We start from the raw sequence: 13,160 nt of genomic DNA on the forward strand, positions 1-13,160 counted from the left end.
GAGAATCCAAATTGTGTAACAGTTACGACCTTGCAGAACAATTCTCCTCTGCATAATGTCCTCTGTTTTTACCCACAATCCCTTCCTCTCCCCATCCCTCTGTCTAATCTATCACTTTAATAAACCCCAGTCTGTGGGCTTGTGGACTGAGTAGTGTCCTGTCAATCCCTGGAGCTCAGCTGAAAAAGCTTTGTCCCTGCAGGAAGCAGATCTCCAACAGAACCTTTACCCCTAATGCATCTGTTTTGGATTCATGAGAAGCACAGCGTGCATGTGCAAAGCAGAAGTTGTTGCAGTTGCAGTGTTGCAGGAAGTATTTAGTTTAGATTGCATACTTCCATGAGTAGTAATACTGCAATGTCAACATAGTGTCATATATAATGGGTTTATAGGCATTAGCTGGCCAAAGTCTTTTTCTCTTTTATAACCTGCAGAAATCTTCTGTTGAAAATTATTTCTGCCTGTAACTAAAACAGTCGTCCAGAGAGAATATTTGAATGTGTCTTTAATTTAAATGTTCTACATATTAGCATCTGTCTTGAAGCAAGACTTAAAATGATTCCACAAAACTTTTCCCCTTCAATATGAAAATCAATATCACTACATTTTAGTAACAATTTATAATCATTTTGTATCAAAAATTGTTCTGTTAATATGCAAGTAATATGCAATAAGTCCAAAACTTGGAGCAAAAAGTACCACACCTACCTCTGAAATGTAGTGTAGTAGAAGTATAAAGTAGAATATAAGCACCTCAAAATATACTGTGTTCTTCACTTTGCACCTCTGTATTAAATGTGTAATATCAGAGATGCCATATGAACTTTTCTTCACACACATATTTATTACCGATTAAGTATTTAACTGAATAAGATCCTTTGGTCTGTGAATAAGTAGAGCCACATGTGGAAGCTTAGTAACAGAGATCCAATTCAACACCAAAGCTGCAGGATCAGTGAGATTAGTGTTTTCCATTACTGACGGTATAAAATGAAAATGATGTTTGTAGAACACTAACAAAGGTGAAAAGAAGAAAGGAAGACAAAGGCAGAGAGAAAAGAGAGAGGTGGTATGACACAAAACAACAGAGGAGTAGAAGAGAGAGAGAGAGAGAGAGAGAGAGAGAGAGAGAGAGAGAGCGAGAGAGAGAGAGAGGTGAGGGAGAAACCGTGCTCTCCTTCAGGCGTACAGGTTGGTGGGTTCACCTGGCGTGGGCAGCGGCGTCTGCAGCGTGGAGACACACATCGGGGACTAATGGAGGCTTCATGATTCTGTACCAGCGTTTCGGGCTTCTCTCAGCGGATGACAGCCTCCTACAAGCGGTGGCATCATAACAAGCCGGCCTCCTCTGTCACAGACGAGCAGCGAAGAGAGGGCGAGCTGATGGCACTGTGTCCCAAAGATATTTCTCACTTGATCTTTGCCACGAGCCTTGCAACGTTTTCCAGCAGAAAGGAGGCAGCATAATATACAAACTCAGCTCTGAATGGCACTTGTTTGGAAAAACAAAGGGTGAAGCCACTGACAGCAACTGACGGCCCACTTGATTTTGAAGAGTACCTGATTTCTTGTGGAGTCGTGTTTACTCTGGGGCAGGAGAAGAGGTCAACACACTGAAGGAGTCTGAGGATGGTTGTGCTGATAAGAGAAGAACATAAAAAACAAACATTAATCTTTCTGACAAGTCCTCCAACCTTAACGAGACCTTCATTGTCATGGTAACAGTAATAAACATGTGGTTATAGCTTATGGAACAGTTTGGTTCGGCTCAGTTTAGTCACAAAAACTACTTGGTCAATTTAAGGGAAAATGGTGGTTTGGCTTAAAATAAGGACCTTGATCGTGGTTACAGCAATAAACACAGCTATCCATCAAACTGTGCGTCATAGGGATAGTTCACAGAAAAATTTAAATTCACTCATCTACTCACCACTATGCCGATGGCGGGATGTTGATTCAGAGGTAAACAGTGTGGCAACCAAATACAATACAATTGAAGTGAAATGGGGTTTAAATGGGGCGATTCTTCAAACGTAAGAAAACAACAGAAAAAAAAAACAGAAAATGCCTCCAAACAGTTCCTGTGGTGTCATGCACGTCCATGTTTTGTGGACTCAAACACTTCACCCACCCCTCCATCGGCATAGGGGTGTGTAGAAATGAGTGAATTTTCATTTTTGGGTGAACTATCCCTTTAAGCTGATGGAACAGACGACCTATACAGTATGTGCTCGTGTTTCACGGGACAGTATTGATCCATCACAGGCATAAAGTTATAGCTTAAGAGGACATTTTTGGCAAAATACACGAACTCACTGTCTTATTGAGGGTGAGATGAGGGAATCAACGCCACGTGTCCCATATTGCATTACAGGGTTTTATTTTTTCAACATGAGCCCTGTGTTCATAAATGTAGGTGTGTAAATGAATGGTACTTACAAAAAATCGTTGGAATCCTTGGAGTAGATCCTCTCCGCTGGCAGCCACATCACAGCAGCATTGGTTACAATGTAATCTTATGGGGCAACTGCGACAGTCCAAGAAATATATTTTTTTCTGTCAACACATAAGATGTCCTGTTCAACACTCAACCCAGCTTGTGTATGTGGGGACGTGTTTGAACTTTTCACTCTCACCAGCTCTGGGGAGAAAATACCCAGAGGACTGGAAGACATTCTCTTTAAAGGCCTCGTCATGTTTCCCTGTGATGTCCCCTCCAAAAAGACTGAACACATCCAGACTGCTCCGCACACAGACAGCAGTGTGATGCGAGTGTTCCTCGGTTCTTCTGTCCACAGGCACCGTCTGTGTGCTGTCTATCTCTGTGCATGTCGGCAGCCAACTAACGACAAATGAACCACTGGGGGGTAAAGGCCAGTATTGTGGGGCTTCCAGAGTAGACAGCAGATATCCAGGCCAAGAATCCACTTTCCATTCGCTGTACACGGTTCACAGTTGGAATAGTTTCTCCTCACTAAACACAAACTGGTGTTTTAGGTCCAGACGAGATTTTGACTAATCTCTATTAACAGCTATATTGCGTCAAATGATTGAAGATGAATTAAAAAGCTGATGTATCTCTGTCAACGTGTGTCTACCGCCTCTGACTGTTTACCTGTAAGGAACCAAAGCCTGCTCAAACGTGATTGGTCAAAGTAAGAACGGAAACCACTCAGAGTCATCGTTGCCACTGGACATATCAAAAGCTTTTAGCAGGGGAGTTCCCCTCAGTGGTGACGGAGACCACACGCATCCTTCCTGGTTCAGAAGAAGATTATCAAAATACGATGAATTTTTGAAATGAACTGAAGGATGCTATCAAATCAGCAAAGAAAGATTCAGATCTCTGACGTCACACTGGCTAATGTTAAGCTGTGTGTTACCAGCGGACATTAATGCAGCTATAACAACCTGACATCATTTCTGTAATGATATGCTGTGGCCAGGGCTTTTTGCTGCTGCAGCTCCCTCCATCACCACAGCCTCCTCCTTGGGTTATATGTTTAGGGTTTTGTTCAGTGTCGGGATGGAGAAAAGCAAATTTACTGCATTAGTGTACTTAGTTTTCATGTATCTGTGATTAAGTAGATGTATTTTCAGGTACTTTTCACTTTTACTTCACTACATATATCAACAAACATCTGTTCTTTCTACTCCACTAGATTTTTACTCAGTATTACGTTACCTCCTAACATTATTTTACACTCATTTAAGACTCATCAATAATGAGAGGAGAACTGGTCCAATCAGAGCGGACAGGTAGACCCCGCCTCCTGCAGCAGTGGCATCACTGGTGAAGGAAGACGGAAAATGGATACGGAAGTCCTGAAGACTCAGCCACGAGGATGCAGTAGGATTCACTCAGCAAGTACTTTTACTTTTAATACCTAAGTATATTTGAAAGCAAATACTTACATTTTTGTCTCTTTATTTGTACATTTACTAAAATGTTTGAGTACTTCCTCCACCACTGGTTGTGTTGCTTTAACTAAGATGTAATGTTCATGTACTGTACGTCTGTCTTTTATGTAACTGTATAACCATTTGATATATACAAAGAAGACGTATTTAGCAGTAGAGCTTGAAGCATGAAGCAACCCAACAGTGTTTTGGTGCTGTTACATCATATTTGGGGTTTAGTAGGAAAGCATTTAAATGTTTTCTCTCTGCTTCACACACACACACACACACACTGGTCAGCCTTTTCTCAAGCTACTTCAGCTGTTAATAACCAGTTGTTTGCCTGGTTCAGGGATAAACATACAGTACAGGCTTCCATTTTAAGCAGGGCAGTCCACCTCCCCTCATCCTCATCACTTTAGAGCCACTATCTCCTCTTAGTCCAACACAGTCCCCCTCTCTATGATCCAGATTAGATCACAGGCTCGGCACGCTGGCTGTCATGTCGGCAGCCCCAGCTATCCATTATAGTCCACCTTCTCCTGGTGCCACAGGTGGCTGCTCCAATAACAGCCCACCTCTAACCCAGATAGGAGACGGCCGAGAGAAATGAGATGGAACCGCAGCAAAGCTTCTCCCTCCCGCTGCAGTCACACACTGCAGCATGTGCAGAGCTGCTAAATACGGGGCGTAGGCTTTCGCTGCGTCTTATTCTCACTGGATTGTTTAAACTACCCAATTATTCCCGAGCCTCGTGAGGGGTGACCCACACTGCTCTGCTGTCCCAGGTGGGGGAGAGGAAGTAGGGCTCATTATGACAAGGTGGAGGTGGAGTTTCCTCCAGCGTGGCCAAGGTTTCATCAGCAGGGCTGCAGGTTCAAATGGAGCAAAGGTGCACGAGGAATGGAATGGAAGAAGGGTGGGAAACGCCCAGAGATGAGACATGGCTCAAAGCTAGAACACCGGATCACGTCACATGACATAACAGGGTCTGTTTAGTACATCTCAACGAACATACAGAAAAATTCTGCTTAAAATGATGATGATGATAATTGTTATAAAAGTATTGATGACAGGGTTTTGTCTTAGCACTTGCAAAAGATTTAAAATTACAAGCAAACATTTTTTTGTTTCACAAGAATTGTACATTATAGATTGCACATTTGACAGTATTTTTTACGTTTTGATGATTTTATTTATTTATTCAAAACCTCCACAGTTACTGTTTGTTGTTTGGTTCATTTGTAAGCAGGATTACACAATAACAAGAAAACAGATTTCCACAAAACTTAAAAGAAGGATCTGGATCAGGGTCCGAGTTTTTCTTTTGACTTTCCCTGACATCATGAGATAAGGCGTGGTTTTTCCCTGAATAATTTCACTTGAATTTAAGGAATATGTTGGGCCTTGGTGGAGGGATGAGCTCTACTGATATAGTGCCATTTAAATTTTTACTGGAGTAGGCTTTTAGTGTAGATCTATATTGATATACAGTATTACATTATAAACTTTGCTTGTATTTATCCCTTTGCTTAAGCTTTTTAATTTCATATTTGTAAAGTCTTCATGATGGAGGGTTCTTTGTAGATCAATGTAAAAAAAAAAAAAGGCTTATTTAATACCACTTTTATTTAGTGTTGCAAAACTAGTAAACTCGGAAACTTCTAAGTGGATGTGAATACTTCACTGAACTGTATATTGTTAGTCCACCTGCACTCAAACACATTGTCACAGTTACCATGATGTCTTGGAGACGAACCCTAACCCCAACCAACTAAACCCAACACTTAAACCATCAAAACTAATTGCCTAGCCCTTGCCCTAACCCTGACTTTAAGCCAAACCTATTTCTAAACCTACAAGTCTCAAACAGCTCTTTAAAAGTGGGTCAGAAAGTGAGGACCAGCCAAGGTGTCCTCACTCCATAGGTTCAAGGCTAAAAATGGTCCTCACAGAGATATCTGTACAACTACAGACACACACACACGGAAGACTAATACAATCAAAGAGAGATAATCAGCTCCCAGAGAACAGAGCACTGCCAAACAGGAGAATTGAGCATTTGTTATTGTTGCTCTGGTGGCAGATGATTCCAATGGGAAACCTGTCCCTCAGCTGACCCTGGTAATAGGAGTCATTCAGCAGTTTCCTAATTTATCTGAACGTTCTAACAGGAAAGTGATGCGAGACAAAGGAGGGGGGGGGGGAGCATATCAATTTAGGGATGTGGGTGGGCGGGCGCGGTTTCTGCTAAAGGCAACACTTTGGAATACATTACCGTCATGATTCATTTGATGCTCATGGTGGTTTGTGATTCATACGTGTAAACAGCTGAAGTAGATGATGGTGAAAAGCCACCGAGTTCTGAGGCAGAACGTTCCTGTCGCACATGCTGCGAATCACAGGCTGACGAAACAAGCTGTGTAAAATCAGTCTGTTCCACTTCAGTTGTTGGGGTCATGTTCACACTGCTGAGTCCGTGTTTCTCCACCAGATCTGCTTTCTTTACTGGTTTAGGTTTTTCATTATTCATCAACCCTCAACATGTGGTGTTTTGACAATAACCGCTTGCTTTGGATTTTTAAACCAGCTCCACTAGTTCAGCTCTTTCTTTCAATACCTCTATACTTGCGCTTCCTTTTTGCTTCCATGTTAAATAAACGTATTTTCAAAATTCAAATACATATTTATTATTTCCATCTGTTGACTGGAGGCATCACATGTAGTAAAGAATATAACCTAGACCTATGGAAATCAAATAAAAAATCTATGTAAATCATTGTAAATACCCCACTTAGGCAAGTGTTTTATATTGTAATGATGCCATTTCATGATATCATGGCCTCATTCATACAAAATGTCATAATCTTCTTTCTGTGGACATTTTGCGATTTGTTGTTCCCAAAGTTCAGACTAAAATGGGAAAGAAAGCTTTTAGGTTTTCAACACCTAAAGCATGGAATAATTTATAATTTATAAAAAATAATTATGTATTACTACATTATATGACATCATTTTCTGGCTTTATAGTGACATCATTCCCACCTAATGATCATTTTTGGTCCACATAAACTTTAGGTTGTGTCTAGAGTCCTGTAGGACGCAAAGATCCCCGGAACTACCTATGACGTCATTCATCTGACATGTCACTCATCAAATCAAGTCATGCGATTGGGAATTATTTTCTTATCAGCACATGCTTTAGATCGTCTCTCAAGCTTGAATATTTGTGGAGATTATTTTTTTTCACCTTGACTTGTGTACTGTGTTTATTGACAGCAGCAGCAGCAGCCTTGAGTTGGTTGACTTCAGCATCGTTGTTGCCCCAGGGACCAGGAGCTCATTCTGGTAACAGTTGTTGACCTTTGTAGTTGAAGTGGCTGAAAGGTGAAAGGGCCGGAACAGCATCATGTTCAAGAAGAGGTTATGAAATCAAATATGACATGAAATAAAAGTGTAGCTGGGGAAAATGCCTTCGAGAAATATTAAGACATAAAAAAGAAATTGCTATTTGAGTAAAAAAAAAACATGAAATGAATCAAATAAATATTAAACTGTTATTAATAACTTGATTAAGTAATTCAAACTGAGTTGTTATTAAGTATTCATACTAATAAATAAATACTGTAATTATTGCATTATTTATTTCATTATTAAATTCTGGGCACTTTTGGGCAGCATAGTATATAATATTATACAGGTAGGTAATTTTGTATAAATAATATTTTGTTTGAACATTGATACACCTCTCCATTTAAGATAGACACCATTTTTTCTAATGAAAGTTAAGGGTTAAGGCCAGAGGATGTTGCACCTTGTACAGATTGAGTCCTATACAAACTGTGTTTTGTGAATATGGGCATTACAAATGAAAATTGATTCTATTAGAGAATAATTGATAGAATCAAGGAAATAAAAAGATGATTTTCACAATGTCACCCTGAACCGGATCTCTGATCTGAGCAAAGCATCACCCAGCTTTGCCAAGGCTTCGCTTATATCATGATGACATGACACTTATTAGAAGCCTTCTCTTTTTCTTCTCGCTGCACGGCTGGTTCTTTTCATCTCTTCATGACAGCTCTGGGATCCTGGGTGAACAACCAACAGAGGCAGGAGACGGAGCGGAGGGGAGACAAGCAGTAGGAGGGAAGGGATGAGGGGAGGGGGAGGGCGGGAGGGGGGCTGGAGATGCTGACTCACTCTGGTGTGGGGGCTTTGGTGGCGCAGAGGGGCACTGAATCATCTGTTGCCTTATTGAATGTTTCCTGCGTTTGATGTCATTACCGCCCCAGTGATCATCACTTCCGTCATCAGCGTCGTCCCCGAGACTCCAGATTGGAGGCAGGGGAGCGACGGAGGAAGCGTGGAGGCAGACCAGAGGCTAACGGTCTTCTGAGGTAACACAAGGAGAGACTGAACAGAGGGGACACGGCTGCTAGAGGAAAGGACTGTGCTGAATTTCAGATTGCAGAGAGGAGCGACTTACGGGAGATGATTGTACTTTTCGTTTTCTTCGGGGTACAGAGGCAGCATGAAACAGGACGACTGATGCTACTGGATCACTGAGAACAGTGTGTGTGTGTGTGTGTGTGTGTGTGTGTGTGTGTGTGTGTGTGTGTGTGTGTGTGTGTGTGTGTGTGTGTGTGTGTGTGTGTAGACTGACCTTTTTATATACAGTCTATGATTCTGACTGAGAGACCAATACATTATTCGTTGCTGCGCAGGAATTCCACATTGAGCCAACACGTAATAAAATGACAGCAGAGGTTTTACTGAAGTAATTTCTATTTTAATTACAAATGAACCACATTTCAACCCAAACTTTTTTTTAACCTTCAATGTGCCATGCATACAAAATCAAAGTCAGTGTCCACCTGTTAGTGCCCAATAAAGTTTTCTATTTGTCAGGGGTAGATATCAAAGTCTTTCTCTTGTGCAATCAATATTCACAGATATGTACATTCAAATTAGTCAGCTTCAAAAATCAAGTATCCTCGCGAAAAAGAGAAACCAACATTAAAAGTAAAAAGTTACAAAAAACTTTCAAATGAAACAATATATTTCTCTTTAAAATAGAATTAATAACTATTTCCACTAACATGAGTTAAATTATGATTGCTTCATTTTTAACCATAGGCACGTTGTAGATAGGCGAGGCGTCGTAGAAGCCAAATGGAGGAAATGTATGTCTTCCTCTTTCCTCACTGCAGCTGATGTTTGTGTAAACAAAACCACTGAGCTATCGTACGGTCCTTGTGGGGACCAGTTCAAAATTAAAAGTAAAAAATAAAAATAAATTAAAAGAAAAAACAAGCAGAACGATGTCTAATGGTTTCCCTCTGCTCCAGCTTCACGCAGGGTCGCAATGTGATAAGTGATGAACAGAGACTCTCATGGCTCACAATGATTGGTTTCTTTGGTATAAAACCACCATGACCTCCCACGGCTATAATAACTACTTCATCTGGAACTGATGCAGTAATGATTGGAAAACAAAACCGAATTAACTCACCCTCTTTCAAACTGGGGTTTCGATTTACCAACGAGACAAAACCGGACGCCTCCTTCACGTGAAATGGCTGTACATGTGAGCGATGCAGATGTGGCCTCAGCTGGATCTCAGCTTTGTCACATGTGCAGTCAATGTGATGCGACGCAAAAGTCACATTCGTCATCTAAGGAAGCGTCACACAGATTATTTGTGTGATAACAACAGATGAGGTAAATCAGTATCTAAGAATCAACCTTCGGCCTACCAAACATTAGTCACGATAGTGGTGAGTAAGTGGAATAAGTGTCTATTTTACAGTCACTTTTTCTTCAATTCTTGACAAAGATGCGAGTGTCCATCTGTGTATTAGTGGGAAACACAACTTTGTAACAGGTATTTGTGTTTTTCTTGAATTCTTAACGACACACAAGGTTTGACGGAACCGATGTATAATTCAGCTTTGCGTTAACTGCTGTGAAAAAACCGTGACGCTTAACTGCTGAAACTTATATATTGAATAAAATAATAACAGGGAATAAACTAATCTGTGGATAAAACCATAAATTCTGGATGTCCCAATAACAATGCTGAGGTTATTTATTCCCATGAACATTTGGCATCATTGCCTCTCATTCACTTATGTAATGGAGTTATGAGATATTGATAAGAGTAATGGAGAGGAATGCATTGCAATAGTGGTTCCCCTCAGCTCAGATGTTAATTGTCATCCTATGCAAAGATTATGGCTAAATGAGTATCATCTTCATCCTTTTCTATCCGTTTGAAAGTGGGGCTTAGTTTGCAATACAAGTTTAGGATATTTCCCTCTTTCTTTGCAATGGCAGCCCTGTAAAATACCTGTCTGTTTGTCTGAAAAGCAAAAGGAGAGTGTGAGAAGGCGAGTGGGACAAACAGCTTAAAAGGACAGAAGGACGGAAGGGAGGAAGGGAGGAAGGAGCAGAATGAGCTTGTAGGTCAGTACTTTCTCCCTGTGGTGACTAATGAGACTCCACTGTCCTGGACAGTATTTTTAGGATGCTCTACATGTCCGCCGAGACACGCAAGTTGCCAAGGTGACCTGTTTTGGGTGTGATCAACTATGTAAACCGAAATGGATGCTGATAAGGGGTTGGGGAAGAAAAAAGGTTGTGAAGGTTGCAAATTTGGCACACCTCATGTCCTCAAGCATGGCATCTTCAAGTAAAAACGTAAAAAACTAAACAAAAGAGATATTGTTCCTGTTCCAGTGAATGGACATGCTGATAAACTGGACTCATCTAAGGCAAAAAGGATTGTGAGTAAGAGTGGAAAGTGCTCTGCGAGTCCCCCCCTCCCTCACCACCATATGTCCACAGTGCTTCAGTGAGTTAGAGGCGTGGAGGGCGGGGGTCCTGTTAGAGGGTAAGCACTGGGTGGTCAGAGAGGTTTTCCTCCCTCGCCTCTCTGTTCCTTGTTCGGAGCGAACGTGTCCCCTACAGGTCGCTGTCCTCGTTCCTCTCAGCAGATCCCTCTCAGGGGGACATGGTGAGTAGCTTGGTAGATTTATTGGGGTAATTTATAGCCAGGCTGATGGCAGCAATGTTCTTCAGAGCCTAAACAATAAGGGGGAAAAAGGTGCATCAGTAAGTGAATGAAATACAGGAGAATGAATGCAGGGAGAAAGAATCGAAGAGTTTGACGTTATGAATTGAAAGCTCGTTTTTCATCTGCGCTGTGCTCTGCATGTTGAGTGATGATAAAAAGGCAAACTGAGGGTGAATAAATGGTGCAAGGACGTCTGTGTGGTTTGCTTCACCTTATTAAATAGCTAAGTGCTTAAACACCTGCGCTGCTTTTCAGTGGATTTGTTTGCTTCACTGACATCTGTTCACCTGGAGCTGCAGGTTGGTGACATCAGTCATTTGGTCGTTGTTTGCCGTGGTTTGCGGCGATTGGCGAGTGCTTCTACCGGCTCAACATCGCATTTTCATACAGCACTTCGATCCAAGATGAACAGTCTGACTTTACACCAGTTTACCAGAGAAGGAATCCTCATGCGTTTGCTGATTGAACCATTAACATCACCCTCACACAACAAATATCTAAATGTTACACACGATATTGAGTTAAATCATTTGATTCTTAATTCAGTGCATTGAAAATAGCTGCTGTTAAATCTTTACAGAGAATCCAGTTCCAATCACTCTTGTTATAGTTAGCTAAGAATAAACAGCAGGCTTGTCATTCATTTGTCTAATGTTTGATGCTGACCAAATTATGTGCAGTGAAATGACCCAAAGTTGTTTGAATTAGTTTCTGGTTTTTATGTTCCTTTATCTGCATCTTCACTTTTGGTTCTTTTCCGATAATTTTAATCACTTTAAAAGGTTTAGTGAGTAGGATTTAGGAGAAAGGGATCAATTGGCAGAAATTGAATAAAAAATAATCCTAGTCATGTTTTCACTAGTGTGTTTCATCTAAATTGTACAAATTGTTGTTTTCTTTACCCTAGAATGGGCCATTTATATTTAAATACTTTATATTTACGTCAGGAGCGGGTCCTCTCTATGGAGGCTGCCATGTTTTATTACAGTCGACCGAACTGGACAAAGTAAACACCTTTTGAGTTTTTATAACAACTCAAGGTGACCACAGGTTCTCCTTCCTATCTGGAAGGGGAGGGTGAGGTGAGGGGTATTCAGCTGCAACATGCTACTTCACCACTAGATGTCACTAAATTCTACACACTGAACCTTTAAAATTTAGACCCACGTAAAAAGTACACTTCGCCCACTGATTTCTTTGACCCCGTTCAGACCTGGTATTCACATCCATCCTGAGTGATCCGTTGAAAAGTGGTCAGCGCTACGTTCAGGTCTGAAGGCAACCAAATGTATCCTGAGATCCGATCACTCACATCACATCCAGAGGTGCTCTGGGTAACATGTGGTCACATAATTTTTTCGCAAAGCGTCCTTGGCCACATATAAAGGACCGCCTTCTCAGCTGACGTCTCTGACCCTCTAGTTTAAACTTATTTTACTCTTCTAAGTGACCAAAAAAGATTTGTTAATAGCCACCACCACCATATCAACACTGATCATCACTGATTGATACTTTTCTTAAAAGGTTCAGTGCGTAGAATTTAGTGACATCTAGTGGTGAAGTTGCATGTTGCACTCGAATACCCCTCGCCTCACCCTCCCCTTCCAAACAAGAACATTCATTAATTCATTCAGTCCCTCTTGACTCTGCTCACTTGCCCCCTCCCTCTATCTCTCTCCCGTTCGATTGTGCGTGCATATAGAGAGGGGAAGTGAGATCCGATGACAAGTGTTAACAGGAGACACATTCAAGACACATTTTAATGTCTGGCATGAACAGGAAATTTAACACTGACCACTTGTGACCAATTCTCTCAGGATGGATGTTAATACCAGGTCTTAAAGGAGTTCAGTTCCTGTGAACTTTTAGGCTTGTGTGGTGTCATTCAAGTATCTGCAAACATTCATATTCGACTCGAAGTCATTTCCACCGTGTTTTATGCCTAAAAGTCCTTTAGCATTTCTGACAGTCCCTGAATGCACCTCGTCGGAAGATATCAGCAGACATTAATGCTTTAAAACACGGTGTAAATGACCTTGTTTGGAGTCGAATATGAATGTCGGGGCTTGTGGACACTTGGATGAAACCACAGGAGCAGTATGGAGGCATGTTATGTTTTTTTTTTACGTCTGAAGTTGTATTGGATTCGGCTGCTACGCTGTTTACCCCTGAAACACTTCAC

At 41.2% G+C, this 13,160-nt stretch overlaps 1 protein-coding gene across 2 annotated transcripts in view; it reads right to left on the bottom strand.

Moving 5' to 3' along the window:
* Positions 1–9,716: 9,716 nt before the first annotated feature.
* zzef1 (zinc finger, ZZ-type with EF hand domain 1) overlaps positions 9,717–13,160 on the bottom strand; it is a 34,894-nt gene continuing 31,450 nt past the window's right edge. For both annotated transcript variants that reach the window (XM_034606135.1, XM_034606134.1), the window contains exon 54: positions 9,717–10,986. In XM_034606135.1, coding sequence (XP_034462026.1) covers positions 10,906–10,986 — 81 coding nt within the window. In that variant the 3' untranslated portion in view covers positions 9,717–10,905. The remainder of the gene's footprint in view (positions 10,987–13,160) is intronic.

Source organism: Hippoglossus hippoglossus, chromosome 14, assembly GCF_009819705.1.
Source record: "Hippoglossus hippoglossus isolate fHipHip1 chromosome 14, fHipHip1.pri, whole genome shotgun sequence".
NCBI classification, from domain to species: domain Eukaryota; kingdom Metazoa; phylum Chordata; class Actinopteri; order Pleuronectiformes; family Pleuronectidae; genus Hippoglossus; species Hippoglossus hippoglossus.